The sequence below is a fragment of the Alosa sapidissima genome, chromosome 14 (assembly GCF_018492685.1).
Source record: "Alosa sapidissima isolate fAloSap1 chromosome 14, fAloSap1.pri, whole genome shotgun sequence".
NCBI classification, from domain to species: domain Eukaryota; kingdom Metazoa; phylum Chordata; class Actinopteri; order Clupeiformes; family Clupeidae; genus Alosa; species Alosa sapidissima.
The window spans coordinates 35,794,032-35,813,024 of NC_055970.1; the positions used below are offsets into that span (position 1 = coordinate 35,794,032).

Sequence of the window (18,993 nt, forward strand, 5' to 3'; positions counted from 1 at the left end):
GCTTTACTAAAACCTGTGACTAGCAGAGTATAGCCTACATGCATTTCGCCTGTCATTAGAATTCATTTGAAACCCAGTATCACAAGGATTTGCTGTACTGTCACGTTTGGTTAATCTATTATTCGTGCTGGGGTTGGAGGAGCTGGTAGGGGGACAGTTGATAAGTGTTCTTAACAGTCTTCTGTAATAAAACTCCGGGTTCGCTAACTACGTTGTTGGTGCTTCGTTTTGTGTGTAGGGACCAGTGTTGGTCAAGTTACTTGGAAAAAGTAATTAGTTACTGATTACTGATTACTTATCCAAGAAAGTAATCCAGTTACTTTACTGATTACTTATTTTCAAAAGTAATTACCGTATTTTCCGGACTATAAGTCGCTCTGGAGTATAAGTCGCATTAGTAAAAAAATGCGTCATGAACAGGAAAAAGTTGCACTGGACTGTAAGTCGCATTTATTTAGAAATGTATTTCACAAAATCCAAAAACAGAGACTATGTAACTGGACTATTGAGGCCAAAAAGATTAATGTTAATGAAGACGAAGAAGGAGTGAAGGCAGCCAAGAAGAGGGCCGGATAGGCCTAATTGTAAAGCAAAAGATTCACTGAAAGAAAATGCCATGTGGTACACCAAAATTTAGCTAAAATGTGGAGAATACAATGCAATCAAGCATTTTGGGCGATGTGGAGTCACAAGCTGGCAGCAGATTAAATGCTTAGGAGAGAGAAAAATACGGTTTTAAAAAGACTGCACAGACCGGTTTTAATAGGACGTGCAAACCAAAGCTCAAGCAAGCAGGTGATACTTAGAAATTTATTTCACAAAATCCAAGACCAAGAACAGACAGATGTAACTGGACACATAGAGGCCAAAAATATTGAGAATTCTACAGGGAATGTTAATGAAGACGAAGGAGTCAATAGTAAGCCGAAGGCTGCTGACGAGTGCCCGCGCTAATTGTGAAGCAATTTACAAAAGATTCACAGAACAAAAATGCTGATGTGGTACATGAAAATTTAGCTAAAAATGTGGAGAATGCAATGCAATCAAGCATTTTGGACGATATATTGGCACAAACTGGTAGCAGAACAATTGCTCGACTGGCCACCTCTGAGAGAGCGCGAGAAAAAAAGATGCGCATTTAAAACCAGGGCCTAAATGTCAGCGCAGGATTGCGGGTATTACGCATAAGTTATTAAGTCTTGAGCATAATAATAAAAGTCCCACAACTCTATCATAATGAAAGAAATTCCCACACGTTACAGTGCTCTCTGATAACATTAATCTAATAATGGAGCGGCCTGAATGCGGGACTATTGACTGGACAGACCAACTCTGACTTCAATTGAACCCGATGCAGAGACACACACGCGCGCATGGACCACTTTGTGGGTGTCTCTCTCTCTTCCTCTCTCATCGCTGAAGTCAAATTATAGCCTAGGAGGTGCTTCTACATCAATCGCGATCCACAGGAAAGGAACCCAAACCTTTAGCGATCAGGAACCGTCAGGAATTTTGTAAACACAGAAGCATGACAGCCTATAACGCGAGAGAACATGGATGTGTTCTCTATTTGAGGAACGTTATAATCGATTGCGGACGTGAACAGACAGATACAGACACCGAGCGCAGTAGGCCTTCTTTCACTTTCTAGTGTGCATATTCAGTACGTGAAAGATAATTAGTAGCAAAACAGCGATCAAATATTAACCTACATGCAGTGAGTTTTGTTTTCAAATGTTTTCATGCATTTCTAGATAAAGGGTGAGGAATGTTTAGGAGACCGACTATCGTAAATCTTCAAATTATCGCTGGGGTCTTTTTATTAGGCTGCGCAAAGCACAGCACCTTCATTTGGGGCATGGCTTACTGTTTGATTATATTGCTAAATAACGGGACTGATGACCACTGAAATCTGCGGGGTATTTGATGGTTCACTATTAAGTTTCATGTAAGGGTGTTGGGATTTCCATCCGCTTATTGCGAGATAAGGCATCCACTTTCATTTATTCATGGAACGTGTGTTGTGCTGAAATGGAAACCTTATTCAGCCTAAATTTACCGTAGTTATTTTTTAATCATGCATGATTTACTTTTTTATAAAATTCGTTGGCTGATTCCTGGCAGCAACAATTATGTTTAAATGTAGGTTACTGCTTCAGCCTCTGGCAAGCTCAGAAGGGGGCGGCATGCAACTGATAGCTTGAGAGCAACGTGTTGGAGACGTGTGACTTTTCATTGGCAACAATGTTAAACCAACCAACAATATAAAATATTAAGAAGAGCTCTTTTATGAGTTAAATTGAAACAAAATTATTACTGCCCTTTATTTGTCCGAATCTGAGGCCCAAACAGAATCCTGGCCGTAATTTGAGGATTCAGGTATGCATGTGTGTTTCAGGCATAGTGCAACCACTAATCTCTGACTGAAAATGCACAGAACTTGTGCATTTGAGAGCGCTCTCTCGCGGCTAGACAGTAATGTTTCATGTAGGGTTCATGTCAGTTAATATGAATTAACATTTAAAAACATGTTCAATTATATAATTTTTTCATATATAAGTCGCACCTGACTATAAGTCGCAGGGCCAGCCAAACTATGAAAAAAAGTGTGACTTATAGTCCAGAAAATACGGTAGTTACTTTACTAATTACTTTACTTAGTTACTTTTCAAAAACACACTAGTTATACACAACCTGAATACGCTTTTTTAAAACTTGTTTTTATTAGTTTCAATCTTAACTATGCGCATTGCATCAAACAAAAATGTATTTAACATTAAATTAAATGCAAAAAACAATTTATATCTCTGCATATTCCAGCACATAAAATAAAAATCTTTTTGGTGTGTATACTCCTTCATTCGAATAGATGTAAATAAAATACAGCAATAGAATAATTAAAACCAAAGTCTCTATTAACATTTACATCTTTTAACAGTTGCAGTGCGGAGAGGAGAAATGCATTTACCAAAACAGAAAATGCTGTTGCATGCCACATTTAGGCTGTTCTAATGTCAAAGTAGAGTATGTGTTTGAAGTGTGTGTTTGCAGTGCCGCTGCTGGCTATTTTGGTGCAAAAACCAGAACTGTTTTGTGCCCCCGCCCCCCAAATAAATAAATAAATTAATAAATAAATAAATAAAATATTAGGGGTTTGCACGGACGTCACATTCTGGCCAGTAACCATGGTAACCCACCACGCACGGCCATATTGGCGGTACTCAGTGAATGAAGTACAATGGAGTATTATGCACTTTGGATATCTTACGTGATTGTAGCCGTGTCTAAACAACAGAAAAGCTCATCAAAATGCGTCTAAGATGCAAAGGCATAAAGGGCAGGACTTGGACCACAAGAAAAGGTGCGATATTTCGAGAAATTACGGTTTATGGGCAGCACAGATCCATATGAGTTGGGTGAGGGAGACAAAGTACCAAGTTCAACCACAAGGGCCTCCCTTCCTCTGATAACTTCTGTCATTATTCTCCTTTCTCCCTGGTTTTTTAAGAACTTTTGGAAGTTGATACCTACACCAGATGTTTTTCTCAGTCTGACCTATTGGTACAACCTAAAACACATAATTAACCATTTTCCTTGACGATGTTAGGGATTTACTTAAGTGCCTAATGCTTTCTAATGAGGCGAGTATCTCCAATATGGCGACGTCCAGATCTGATGACACGCCGTGCAAACCCCTAATTGTAAAATTATATTATTAAAATATTACTATATACTCCTGCACTCCATGTCTTGCACACGTGTGTCTGTTGTTTACATCTATGTCACGCAGCTATACGACATTGTCACGAGTTAGTCTCACAAAGCAAAATCCATACAGCAAAATCCCAAATTATTTTACTGTCTATGGCAAAATCACAGTTTAGTAACGCAGTAACGCAGGCTGCTTGCAGGAAAGTAAAAGTAATCTAATTACTGTTTTTGCAATTGTAATCCCTTACTTTACTCGTTATTTGAAAAAAGTTATTGGATTACAGTAACGCCTTACTTCTAACACGTTACTGCCCATCACTGGTAGGGACCCTGAGCAAGCTACTGATGAAGTTTGGTGCTGTTTTGAACAATATTACTAATTAAAAATGCTATTTGGGAAGCATCTAGCTCACCGCCCTTAGCTAATCCACTGTTTGTGATTTGGGGCAGAGACTTTCTAATGAGGAGACACAGCACTCAAAAAATCCTCCATAGAAATGCATGGGGTTAGTTTGTAACGTTGTCTACACATATCCCACCCCTTCCTCGGCAAAACGTCGACATGTGAATACATTGAGCCAATCATGTGGTGTGATGTGAATACATTGAGCCAATCATATGGTGTGTTGTGAAGACATCTTGCCAATCATGTGTTGTGAATTCGCCGCTGGAGCAAGATTGGTGTCGTGAAGCCTTGCGCACGCGCATTTCTGCTGAATAGGATGCCCGATGAGTGGCCAAAAAGTGTTGCAATATGGCCGCCGAGTGGAGGGACTTGCCTAAAAGGACTCTGTTTGGGGCAATAGCGTATATCGGGGAAAGCTCTGTAGTGGTTGATCAACGAAAAATACTGTCTCTACGGCTACTTTGATGTGTTTTAATGCAGAAAGAGACCCTGGGGTCAATTTTCGCCGGAGTTACACTTTAACTAGTAAGTATGTCGTAAGTTTTGGTATATTATTAGGTAATTACCACAAGTAACATGAGGGTAAGTATAGAGAAACTACATGTGAGATACTGAGGAACACCTAAACTATTACCAATAAATTACACAACATTATTGAAAAATGACTACAGGTAAGTACAGAGAAACTAAAGAATTAAATACCAAGAAAAACTTCCACTATTACCTATCAACTCTTACTAAGAAGCATTGTAGTTGTGAACGGTTAAATAAAAATTATATTGACCATGATTCCATGCCACTGCACTACAACACTTTTCAGTGTCATATAAGTCTCAAATAATTTTGATAACCCTAAGTAAGTTCTCGCTTGGTAAAAAATAAACACTGTAAAAATCTGCCTGACTGCTGCAAAACAAATGATTGGTAATTACAGTGCAGGAAAATGCACTGTTCTGTTATCCGAAGTCTTCTTCTTCTTATTATTATTATTATTACAGTGCATGAAAATGCACTGTACTGTTCTTTCTAGGCAACAACTTCTTATTATTACAGTGCATGAAAATGCACTGTACTGTTCTTCCTAGGCAACTTATTATTATTCCGCTTACCACTTTTTCCGTATGCAATTTCTCTTGAACAGTTTAACTTAGAAACTTCATTCAAACTTTGTAACGTAGATCTTCAAACAGATCGGGTTGCTATGTCTTTTCAACTTTGAAACTTTTATACTTTTTAAACTATTAAAGAAAAACTTTTTAAAAATCCCCATAGACTTAACATTGCCGATTGTGACATCATAATATGGCCGTTAAGCAATTAGAATCCTATGGCAGGTGTTCAGGCCACCTGCAGCCTCAGGCTTTAAGCATACAATCTGGGTCAATTAAGACTACACATCCTATTCAACTGTTTCCTCTGCCCAAAACTGTTTCAAAATAAAAGTCCTCACTACAATAATCCACTGTTAAACAATGTAACCCATTAAACTACTGAACTTTTTACATTCAACTTTTAAACGGTCTACTTTTAAACTATCATTAAACTATCTATCTATTAAACTAGCTGTCTATCAACAACTTTTAAACTATCTACATCAAACTTTTAAACAGTCTACTTTTAAACTATTATTAAACTATCTATTAAACTAGCTGTCTATCAACAACTTTTAACTTGTCATCAACCATGTCAACACTTGTCATCAACTATGACTCCTACCCACTGTAGCTAGTTAGCATGGTTAGCATAGTTAGCATGGTTAGCATTTTTAACAAAACTGGTAAAAATGATTAGCTAGGTTAGCTAAGTCACATGGTTAGCATGTTAGCATGCTAGTTAACATAGTTAGCATAACTACTAAAAATGATTAGCTAGGTTAGCTAAGTTACATGGTTAGCATAGTTAACATTGTTAACATGTTAATTAGCATAGTTAGCATAACTACTAAAAATGATTAGCTAGGTTAGCTAAGTCACATGGTTAGCATAGTTAACATGTTAGCATGCTAGTTAACATAGTTAGCATAACTACTAAAAATGATTAGCTAGGTTAGCTAAGTCACACGGTTAACAGAAACTAAACTTTCTGTCTATCAACATCCATTACACTATCTAAATTCAACTTTTAAACTATATACTCTGTCTCAGGCTTTAAGCATACAATCTGGCTCTATTAAGACTACAGATTCTGTTCCTATATCCTCTGCCCACAACTGTTTCAAAATAAATGTCCTCACTACAATAATTCACTATTAAATAATTTAACTATTTAAACTACTCAACTATTTAACTGTTTAGACATTTCAACTGTCAGTTGTTATCAACTATGACTCCTGCCAACTGTTTCCAAATAAAAGTTTGTTTTGCATTTTATGTTAATAAACAGTATATTTATATTTTCATGCACTGGTAATTTCCTCGAAATTACATTTTCTAGTTACAGTTAAATACCTTGATGTGATCTCCTCCTATTTATTTGATATTTATTTGATAACTATGTTGATAGCTCAGGTATGGAAGAAATATGCAATAAGCAATATTACGTGCACAAAAATACTATGATGGCTGCATGGGCCGTTTAGTTTGTATCTTACTCTTGGTGTCACCAATCTGCAAAGTGCACATTTTATTATTATTATATATCACATTAAGACAATGCACGGAGGCACTCATGTCCTCTGGCAAGTGTCTTTTAACCCTTAGAACCCGATTGACGCTAAGTGCATAAAAAAACACACACCCTTTCTTCTCTGTTACATTGCTCTGGAACTGTTCATCGCAGCGAGATGAAACCTTTATTGCGTGACAGAGCAAAGGTGGGGCTTTCCAACGAGACTTGTCTGTACGATCAAGTATGAAAAAAAAAAAAAAAATCATGATCAAATTGTATCATATTTACAGTCTATACTTCTCTGCGTTCACCTGCGCACCCATTACTCTCGTTTGAATTCCTCACGAACCCGTGATCGCATAGATATGGCAAGCATATCAGATGAAAGACGAGACACAGGGCTATCCATTGGTACCATGTATATTGATCCTTCTGGTTTATAAAAACAGACGAAGTGACTGCAAAATAATAACGTTATGTACACAAACCAACGCTGCACACATTACTCTCGTTTGAATTACTCGCGGACCCGTGATCGGATAGATATGCCACGCATGTCAGATGAAAGAGGACACTCAGAGCTATCATTTGATACCAAGTACATACTTCTGGGTTATAAAACAGACGTGACGGAAGTGACAGCAAAATAATAACTTCATTAGCTGGACTTACCCCACGTTTTTGTCTGTTTTTGTGGCAAAGCATGTCTATAATCCAACTCTATTGTGTGTTTCTCTAAAGCATGTTCATAATCCAATTCATTGCATCCCAATTTGTTCAACAAAGAAACACCTTTTTTGCCTTTACTTTGTTCATGGCAATGCAGTAAAAAGTTGTTGTAAAGAATCATTGAGCGCATACACCATAGGCACACACAGGCTAACAGGCAAACTCGGGTAAAGTCGGGTCAGATCAGTTCGTGTCACAGATATGGAGCGCAGAAAATAAAAAAATGCCATTTATTTCTGTAAGGCACACACCACATATGTCTGTAAATTGCTCAGCCCCAGAGAATCCCTCCACAATGGCAGTGATATTGCCAGATTCAGGACAGATTCCAGCTTGCAGTGGTGAGATACATGTCAAAATATAAGAATTTTTATACTACGCATTTTGTATTTTTATTATTTAAAAATCTAAATTAAATCAATGCAAGTATTAATACATGAAATGTACACTTACAATGACCAGGATAAATCCTTCTAACTAAAGGTAGTGAAAATGCACTTAAAACAGTCTAGGGTTCTAAGGGTTAATAAATAAATACCCTTTCATGTGTAGAAAGACCTCAACATGATTTTAACTACTTTATACACCGTTGATACATCTGGCCCATGGAGTAATGAGAAATCCAAAATTGCTAGTGTAAATAAATTTGACCTGAATTTGCCTACAAAATGAAACATGAATTTTGAACCTGACTATCCAATGTTCAGATTTCTGTATTTGAAATGTATGCACATTGGTATCTATTTAAATAGAAAATGCCTCATTTACATATTTAATCATAACAATTGTAGAAAACTGGTAATACGAAAAAAGTATATATTTTTTCCTCCAAGTACATAATCAACCAACTATTATTTTTTAACTCCATTCATAAAGGCCTAGCCTGGATTTTCCCACGCTGCCTTACACGCACAATTTTATTCACGCTGCTAGGCAGCCTGGATTCTATGGACTTCGCTTTCACCTCAATAAAGGAACCAATCATAGAACAGAGGGGGGACAGCAAGATAATGACGACACACCAAAGCCCTTAAGACAGGGGTGGGCAACTAATCTCCCCACGGGGCCACATGACAAACTGGGACTGTTGAGGAGGGCCGGACCCAAAATACCGAACTCAAGTCTGAACTCAATTCTGTTCAATTCTATTCTGTTCTTGTATAACATTAAGTAAATCATATGGTTTTGTTTACTAGTCGTAGGAACAGATGAAAATGTGAGGGAGACAAAGGAAAAACAGCAATATTTAATCTATGTCCAGTATTTAATCATCATTCTAGAAAATGATTTTTTGACATTGACATTTTTTTCAGTTTTCAAAGACTGATATAAAAAAGTACTACAATATCTATATAATTAGGCTAGGTCATGAAAATGTGAAGGAGTCAGTACAACCGATAGGCCTGTGCCACCATTTCCATCAACACTCAGCAATATTTCATCATTAAATCATTAAATTAACTCTATGCAGAATTAGACTACGAAAATGTGGAGCAGACAATAGCAGGCTGTCATTAGTTAATCAACATGCACAAAGAAAACTATTTAAAAAATGTAGGCTATGTTTTTGCTTTAACTTTATGCACATAACTGTGATTGGTCAACTCGCTCTGTGTGTTGAGCCGGCTGCTTCAAGCAACCTGTGGGTAGTAGCATCATAGTAGTTCGCTAACATAAGCTTTGCAAATAAACTCAGACATATTTTGGTTACAATTACGGGGTTATCCGATTGTAAACTGTTTATCTGCCAGTAACGTTTTAAAATGAACACTTCGTATCGCCAACGAGCAGCAGTAGGAGTTCGTTCTAACAACCTTTGCGGTGGTGAGCGACGCAGACATAAGAGACACAAAACTTTGAAAGGTTTACGCCGACGTAAAGGCAACTGCATTGTGTTGACGCAGAAGCATAAATTCTATTCACCAGCACATCAGTGAGGGTGTTTACGTCGTATGCATCCACGCACAAATGTATGGGCGTACAAATAGCAGTCGCTTTCAAAATAAAAACGACGATATTGATTTGCATGCATTATCTCCATGCTAGGCTCTTGACTATTGTTCTTTCACGGACCTTACGCGGGCCGGTCAGGGAAAGCCCACGGGCCGGATGTGGCCTGCGGGCCGTATGTTGCCCATGTATGCCTTAAGAGGTACGTACAGACGCATTTGATAGACATTTGTAGCGCCCAATAAACGGCTCTGGGCATTCGTACACCACGTTTCAAATACGAGAAAATGAATGTGTAGTTCCCAAACCACATCTCAATGAGATGGGGTTTGGCGTTAGCCAGGCTAATAAAGGCCCATGATATTAATCAAATTAGCAGGCTTTACATGCAAAATTATGCATGGTGTCAGGATCCGGCCCAGGATCATTAGGTCCTGGCCATGTATTCCTTGTTTTCTGTAGTGATTGTATTTTTTGTCTGTTTTGCCTTGCCTTATATCTTCCTGTCACTTCCTGTTGTGCTTTGATTTACTTCCTGTGTCGGTACCATGTGTTCCTTTGTTTTACCCTTGTCATGTGCTTTTGCTTCTTGACCATACCCCTCACCTGAGCCTTGTTCCCTGATTATTGCCTTGTTCCTTTCCACCTGTGTCTTGTTAGTCCTGTTTGGTTCTGTGTAGTTAAACCCTGTCTCTTCTTGTGTTCTTTGCTCCTTTTGGAATTTAATCTGTTTTTTGAAGTTTTGAAATCTTCTGAGTGTTGGACTGTTTTTGCCCTGCCTTTTGTGGAGTTTGTTCCTGCCCTGTCAGAGTTTCCTTATTTTTGAACTGCCCTTTTGAAGCTAAGTTTTCATTAAAGTATTTTCCCTTCAATTCCTGATTTGGTGTCTGCTATTGGGTCCAATCCTGGGTGCCGGTCCTCAGACCGTCACACATGGTAAAAAAAATAAAACTATTCATCAGCACCTACACATTATGGGAAAGAGATGGTTTGCCAACTTTTCCTTAAATTTGCCACTAGAAGTTCACTCTTGAGTAAAGTGGGCCCAATTTAGAATAGGTAAATAGATGAAAGGATACTTTGTTCATCATGAGGGAAATTTAGGCTTTTTATGTTTATATGAGATTAAACATTAACAATAAAAAGGTCACAATGTGTGACACTTTTTAGTCTGTGGGATGTTAAGTGAAAATGATGAATGTGTGTGGTACATTACCACAATATCCTCCCATGACCCAGAGGACATAGTAGAGCTGTTGACATTCCAGTAAGTGCAAAGGCACTCCAAACGACCCAGCTGCAGAGAAAGGGAAAGTTTTGGTAAATGAAGTGGAAAAAATGTAAATGTCATTTGTTTGACCAATAATGTTACCTTATAAAATATCTTGGAGGCTTCATCAAGGATGCACATATTCCAATTCTCATCCGTGGTCTGTAATATATAAGAGCATAATGATGTGCCTAAAAGCAGTTACATAACCATTTAAAAAGCCACAATGTGTATGCTCAAGCATCAGCAAAGCAACACAAAAACGAACAAACGGTGCGTTTGCATGGACACAAATACTTGTGTTTGCATCTTCACCTGCAAACTAAGCTCTGCAAGGGTTACACCAATTGAGAGGGGCTTCTGTGGATTTGATACCTATAATAAAAAAGCAAAGTTGTGGACATTACATATCTCACTGTATTGTAACTTAATTTATAGTGACTTCACACTACTGCTACTACTGCTACTACAACTAGTAACAATAATAATAATAATAATAATAATAATAATAATAATAATAATAAATTTGGTTTAATAGCACTTTGCGAGTAGTGAGCACAAATTGCTTTACCACGATATGTGAAATGAAGGGAAAAAACATGGGTGAAAAAGCAATTGTAAAAATGTGTACAAACAAGAAAGTGGTAGTAGTAGTAGTAGTAATAATAGCAAATACAACATAGATTCAAAGAATGAACCCCTCAATTATTAAGAAATGCTATTTTGTAAAAATGATTTAAGATTTAAACGCTGAGACTGGCACAGCAGATTTAATGTTTGGTTGGAGATTGTTCCAGATTTCTACAACTTACATTATCTTCATATCTTATATGGATGCTGGTGACTTTCACTTGCAAGTTTTTGATGACCTGTGTGGCAAGCTTCTCTACAAATGAGTCTTTTTTCTCTTCTTTAGGATTCTCTGAAATGAAATAACCAGTTCAATCAAGTGGTTGTAAATATTTTGAATGCACCATTGGTGTTTATGGATCACATGGCAATACATAAATATGGTTTATTTATCTGCTCATTAAAACACTGTAGCTACTAAGGCTAAATGATGATTTCATACTTCATACTACCACACACCGTATACTTGTGAGTATGGTTACCATTTCTTAATACATTGAAAGGTTGGGACCCAGAAATGATATCTAAAAACTTCAAGGATCACAACCTGGGTGTACAACCTGGTCAACAATTACTGGAAACCTACAGAGAGGGTCCATAGCACTCCTAATGCTGCTTTTTACATGTAGGAGTCACCCAATCGCAGTAGCACGGCCAATTTCTACTGCTGAAATCTGTATATCTCTGTGGTAGTCTATGCTAGAAACAAATTGATGTCTTCATTGTGCACGTAATCAGAATATTTCCTATTAATTCAGAGTTCCAGACAGCAAGCATTTTTTGAGACAATGCAAGTATTTTCAACTACTCGCTCATGTGCGACCTGCATTATTATTTTATTTCATGTTGAAAAACAATAAGGGAACAAGTCTGACAGTGTAGGCCAATGTTTGTGAGAGGGGGAGGGTTCAGGAGTGATTAGTTAACTGCACAGGTCACGTCATCCAGGACCTACAGCAACAAATTCCTGAGGTTGAGAAGATGATGTGGCGAAAAAGGCAAGAAAACAATGTTTCCATCAGCAATGGCTGAGGGAGTTTATATTACTTAGATATTACAAAAACACCAACACCCCAAACTGTATCCTCAGCTCTAGATGTGATTGAGAGATTTACTCTCTTAATAACGGTCAAATGCAACATTATGAAATCGCTGCCCTCTGGCTTTGAATGAATGGAACGGTCATGTCTCATGATGATGACTCTTGTCCAATCATATATTAATGCATAGTTCAACTGGACCTAACTCTTGTATAAAACAGCACATCATTTCTGTATCTATTGCCTCAACATTTATCAGTAACACAATTAAAATGTGGGGGGAAGAAAATACTTGCATTGCCAGTCAATTTAAAGTGAGTACCCCTATAATTTATGCTTGCACCCCTAAAATTGTCAGTCAGGGGCTACAGTGTTCCAAGTTAAAAAAAAAGTAATCGTAATCTGTGGCATTCCTTCCACTTCTATGAAAATACAACCTTTTATCCGATAAACTCATATTTGAACTAGTTTCACTTACCAGATAACAATTCCAGATAACATCGTAAGTATTTCACTCAAGTTGAAAGTAGCTATCCAATGTGATGGTAATTTTAATACTACAGATGACTGAAGACCCAGTCAAGCAATGGTAGGAAAAATCAGGAAGAGTTTTTTTTTACATTGATGCGCACCAAGGGAAAGACACATAAGGTCTTCACATAAAGATCCACCAGCTGCTCCGACTAAACAAAGAAATAGTTAGTGTTTTTAGTATCTTTCCAGGTTGATGGGAGATGGCATTGGTCATCCCATTTTTTGTGAACCACATTGAATTAGACCATGAAGTTTGTCTGAAAACATTTCTTGCTAAAGTTTGGATTTTGTTTTATGTAACCTTCGTGGCCTCTGTCTGGCACTTACCTATGATGAGCTGCACTACTTGTGGTTGATTTTAGAGCTGTACCGATGCTACAAGTTGTGTGCCCTGTAGCACCACTGCTTTGAGCAAAACAAAACAAATTACAGCCCTGGAAGTAGATAGACAGATGGATGGATGTAGATATATGGAGATGTTGTATGGAGATGGATGTAGTTATATTGGAGAGATGGATGAAGCAAGTTGTAGGTATATATGAAGAAGACACGTTGTATGGCACAAAACTAAAACACCAACCTCACAAGTTACCAGCCACTAATGCAGCTGTCCTACTGTATCATTTCCTTCATGGGAGTGAGATGTCTGAACTCTTAACATGTACCCGTCCTACTACATGCCCAATGGACCAAATTTCAACCAACCTCCTCCAAGTCATATCTCCTACCATCTCACAAGCAATCACACATGTGATTAATGCTTCAATGGCTTCCAGTACATTTTCAACTGCATTCAAACTAGTTTGGATAACACCGCTGCATGAAAAACGTTCTATTGCTCCCAAGTGGAGAAATATCGGCTGGACTCTACGAAAGGGAGGTTTCTTAACAATTCACAAAATTCCCTTCATAAAATGACCTCCTTGATCCAAATCAGTCTGGCTCTATCCCTCTATCTTCAAGAAGCTCATGAAGACTCAACTTTTCAGAGTGCCTCTGCAACGTCTGCACTCTCATCCTCTGGTAGTATGTATTGTTGTAGTTTTAATTGTTATCTAAGGTCTCCTCTGCAATCTAGCTTTAATGTTACTCCTCATGGTTGTATGCTGCTTTGGATAAATAAGTGTCTGCTAAATTAATTAATGCAAATGAATACATGTAAACAGATGACAGATGTATGTCTTGACACATAGATGAGTTGATGGATAAATGGAATAATGTAAATAGATGGAACGATTGATGGATGTAAGGTGCATTCCATCAATATTCCTAGTTGAATGGAGAGGTACACAGAGAAAGGGGGCCTTAGAAGTGGAGAAGCTGTCAGTAGAAAACAGGTGGAAGTGAGCTTGAGCTACTCAACTAACTACATCCACTTATAGTTAATAGTGTGCTTGCTGAAGCATACATGCTTATTAACTTTCTGCAGCATTCTGAGGAGCCATATAATAATATATTATATTATATAATCTCGTTCATCCCAATAATATCAGGTTGAGTTCTGTTAATAAAGGCCTGCTCAACTTACTGACTAGCGGACAAACTGAGGTGCGTTCAAATTTGGCAAACAGTGGCGAACGTTCGTGGTGAACATGTTCTCTTTGTACAGTTACATTTGAACGATTTGGTGTTAACATTCCATTGTAAAGGTAATTGCATTGTTGCCTTCGTCAAACTCACGTCCAGTTCCACTGTATGTTCGCAGAGAACCACCTCCTGTTTGCAATTGTTCGCCGAAAACTCGAAAACTGAAGGCCAACAGAAAACGTTCTGTTCCTGTTTGCAAACGTTCGCCATTGTTTGCGAATTTTAATGGACGCCTGATTAACTAATTAACTGTTTCTATCTTCCAATGTATCTACTGTAACTAGTATTTATTACACGGCTCTTCAGAGTGCTGCAGAAAGTTCCATTCACATGAATGGGCCTTCCCAACGTTCGGGCCTATGTTAAATCTACATAAATCACCGGCAAAGCATTTAATCACCGCTGTCAATGGCAACGGGTTTTGTGCTTCTGATTATTGTCTTTCATATCACTACGCAAGGACTGGAACTTCATTCAAACGTGAAAGCAGACGGTTGATCAGCTGTGTCAGAGACTTTCTAATGTGGAGACACAGCACTCAAAAAATACTCCATAGAAATGCATGGGGCTAGTTTGTCACGCCAATATGGCCGTTGTCTACACATATCCCACTCCTTCCTTGGCAAAACGTCGACATGTGAATACATTCCAGCCAATCATATGGTGTGTTGTGAAGACATCGTGCCAATCATATGTTGTGATCTCGCTGCTGGAGCAAGATTGGTGTCGTGAAGCCTTGCGCACGCGCAGTTCGAACCAAAGACTATGCCCGATGAGTGCCCATAAAATGTTGGTATATGGCCGCCGAGTGGAGGGACTTGCCTAAAAGGACTTTGGCTGTGTTCTAAAGAATGTTTGATTCAAGTTCAGCAGCATGTGTTGTTGCCGTATAATAAGTGGGATAATGTATAGGACGCCAGTCATTACTGTGAAAATAAGTCCCTTCAGGGCGGAACAAGACCCCTGCGCTGCGCGTCGGGGTCCGGTTCGCCCTGTCGGGACTTATTTTCCCAGTAATGACCGGCGTTCTATACATTATCCTTTACATAAATAATTCTCCACTTTGTCGGTCACTGTCTAATTGCACTTATTTGTTTATCGTATACTTTAGAAATGAAATAGCTTTTAAAACTTTAAAACTTGCCTGGCATGCACTTTGCTTTGCATGCACTATTTCCTTTCCTTTAGGTTAGGGTTTGGGCGATGTCCCCTTAATTGGCATTTGACAATGTGTGCAGTGAAACATTTCGATGATGGACGATGATATCGTCAGTGGGGGTGGGGAGCTAGTAAACACCAATTTAAAAAAAAAAACTAATCTAAAATATTATATAGGCTATGGCCTAATGAAAGTGCACTGCTAAGACACATACTGACCAGGCTACCGAAGTTGTGTGGAAGATCTGCTCCAGTGAAATCCTCGTAAAAGATGGATAGACAGCCAATCTGAACACTTGCTTGTGCACCAACCAGCAGAATATTCCACATTGCCAGCCTTTGCTGGGCCTTGCAAAAAAGCTACTTAGGACTACTATTGCGGTCACTCATCTAAAATCTTCAGTAGTCTGTACCAACCTCATACGCCACGCATTCCATGTTATTAGGCTACCGGCCATGCCGACTATGAGGGCAGCAGAAAGTGAAAGTAAGGGGCTGCCATCGCACAGTCGAGCAGGGCGAAGTAAACAACTTTTACAAATAACGAATCCCAATACCACTAGGCTGCTGTCTGGGGCTTTTGCCAAATGCACGAAATACAAGTCTAGTCGAAATATAAGTCCTTTATTTTAAGTAAGTTAAAGCAGTGTTTCCCAAAGACTGGGTCACAGGAGATTTTATTTGGGTCGTCAACACAATTTATGTTGTCTAATAGGCCTAACTTATATCATTTAGCCAGGAAAGCTATCAGTTTTCTATTAGGATATAGTTTGTTTACCAGAGTCATGGCTCTCTGTGCAATTTTGCATTTAGAATAGCTCTGAAACTGGGGGGGTGAACACGTCGCACAGGGGACAGCCTGGACATCTCACTCGCAAAATGAAACATTTCTGTGGGGCGCCTGCCATGGACCTCGCAGTTGCAAAATGCAAGGGACATGAATCACCCTATTTGCACGAACATTAACGGACACCAGCTCTTCAACTTGACCGATTGAAATCTAGTCAACTAAAGCAGACATCCGTACACCGGACATGGCTATTCAATTTGCGTCATAGGCTGTAGATAGTTTCAATTGTAGATGCACTCTTTAAAGATAATAGTAACCTCCTCACATTCCTTATTATTTCGGAAAAAATGTTTGGGAACAAATTTGAGTGTAAACAGTGTAAAATATTGGGTTACTCATCTACAGACCAATAGCCTTTTCTTTATTGTGGGCTAAGCTAGAGGAAAAACATGGAAACAAAATGTTCTATAAAAATGACCAACAACAGTTTAAGTATTTCGTTTTAAGTACTTCAAGTCTTTATTTCAGATGACTTGCATAACAGGCATCATCTGAAAGGCATCATCTGAAAGCCTGTTTTTCACTGTCAGTAGATCTGATAATTTCTAGTGTGAACTATCCCTGAGATATGTATTCAGATTATAATGCTGAGTGAGTGATCGGGAAGTCCCATGAGTTCAAAGCACTATTTTTACAGTAGGGATACACATCCTGAAGATTTTTGTTGACCGGGTAATGCACCCAGGTTGTGACCCTTGTGAACATTCAAGTTTTCATTTTATGTATAACAACCTTTTACACGATCCTATCTCATTACAAAAAGTAGGGTTTTGCCCCCTGGGTATATATAACCATTCAGTTAAACAATGGAAAAAGTTTATTGTCCCATCCACAAATATCACTCATACACAATAGGCACAGAACCATGGCCCCCAGTTCACTAACACACACATTGATAACATACAAGCTGACATACCTGTCTTTTGTTTGGTGTGTTTAGATTTCCTAAAGTTTCTTTTATATTTTTTATGCTTTTGTCCTTTCGCATGCAGAACACACATGAGAGAAGAGGGTAGAGTTAGTGGATATAAATAGACACAGACAGATAACACAGACAACTCTGAAGATAAAGGCTAGAAATGGGAGGCCAGATCAAAGAAAGAACGACTGAAGATATGAGAAAAGGAAATAAATGCAAAAATGTTCTACCACATATTGCAAGAAAATGTAGGAGCATCTGGACGAAGCAAATGGTGTTCATACTGTATGCCCGCATGGCTTTGTTATGCAACACCTGCAAGTACCCGGGTACAGCTTTTAGAAGGTGGATTTCAGGAAGATACCTGACCAAAGTCATTAATTCAAGGTTCCCCAGATAGCGGCCTGCAGGCCACATCTGTCCCACAACAGCCAAAAGAGTGGCCCACTGCCATGTGTATGTTCAGCAAGTGCAGACACAATACAATGTATTACGAACAATATGTAGTCTATTTCCTATCAGTTGTGTCAATGTTCAGTGTGTGTGTGCATGTGCGTGTGTGTAACACTCTTCAAATTCATCATCAGAGTTTAACAAGGTAAATGATAACTATTTCATTTGGCTCATGTGTAACCTGTTACAGTAAGTGTTGAACCGCACAGCTCAGCCCTGCACACGCCCAGACTCGAACCGGTGAACAGCAGCACCACATGGGCTCAGGATTGCTTTGGCAAACCTTTGTCAAGCACTACAATACAAAACTACATCCGCAAATGCCACTTCAAACTTTACTGTGCCAAAAGGAATCTTATCTTATCTTATCTTAACTGTGTTGTTGAATTTTCTGGGCTCGGATGGCCCATGACACAGTGGAAATGTATTATGGTCAAATAAGTATTTCAAGTATTTTTTGGAAAAAATGTATGCTGGGTGCTCCGGACCTGAAAAGGACCTTCCAGACTGTTACCTGCAACAGAAACCAGGGTCTGTCATGGTCTAGGGTTGTGTCAGTGCCATTGGCAAGGGTAACTTTTGTGAAGGCATCATTAATGGTGAGGAGTACATATAGATATTAGAGCAATATATGCTGCCATCAAGACGACGCCTCTTCCAGGGAAGGCCATGTATATTTCAACAAGACGATGCAAAACTGCACATATTACAAGGGCATGACTGCGACAAGGTCCGGGTGCTGGACTGGCCTGCCTGTAGTCCTAACCTATCCCCAACAGAAAATGGGTGACATTTTGAAGGCCTCATACTGATGCACGCCTGAAGACATGTTTACAGGAAGAATGGGACAAAATTCCACCTGAAACAATCTTGCAAGACTCAAACTGCATATGTGTTGATTTTGAAAAGACAATAAAATCAATGTGGGAAATCACCAAACAAAGGGTTATTCTATTGTTTTCAGTGTAAAAATGATTAACAAATCAGGTCCGTACGATTTGTTCATTTATTTTTCCATTTAAAACCAACAATATATGACTTTTTGAAGTTCTATAGTCACTTGCTAAACAAAAATGATCCTGTATTTTCACCTAAGGGATTAGGCTACAAAGACAATGTTGACCTAATGGATAATGTGAAATGCAATAA

At 38.6% G+C, this 18,993-nt stretch overlaps 1 protein-coding gene across 4 annotated transcripts in view; it reads right to left on the minus strand.

Moving 5' to 3' along the window:
* vps13c (vacuolar protein sorting 13 homolog C) overlaps positions 1 to 18,993 on the minus strand; it is a 392,379-nt gene that overhangs the window by 321,109 nt on the left and 52,277 nt on the right. For 2 of the 4 annotated variants that reach the window (XM_042061414.1, XM_042061412.1), the window contains exons 6-10: positions 17,389 to 17,451; positions 11,486 to 11,595; positions 10,989 to 11,048; positions 10,776 to 10,835; positions 10,620 to 10,700 (exon numbers count right to left, since the gene is read on the minus strand). In XM_042061414.1, coding sequence (XP_041917348.1) covers positions 10,620 to 10,700; positions 10,776 to 10,835; positions 10,989 to 11,048; positions 11,486 to 11,595; positions 17,389 to 17,451 — 374 coding nt within the window. The remainder of the gene's footprint in view (positions 1 to 10,619; positions 10,701 to 10,775; positions 10,836 to 10,988; positions 11,049 to 11,485; positions 11,596 to 17,388; positions 17,452 to 18,993) is intronic. The other 2 variants (XM_042061415.1, XM_042061413.1) reach the window with 1 other exon arrangement.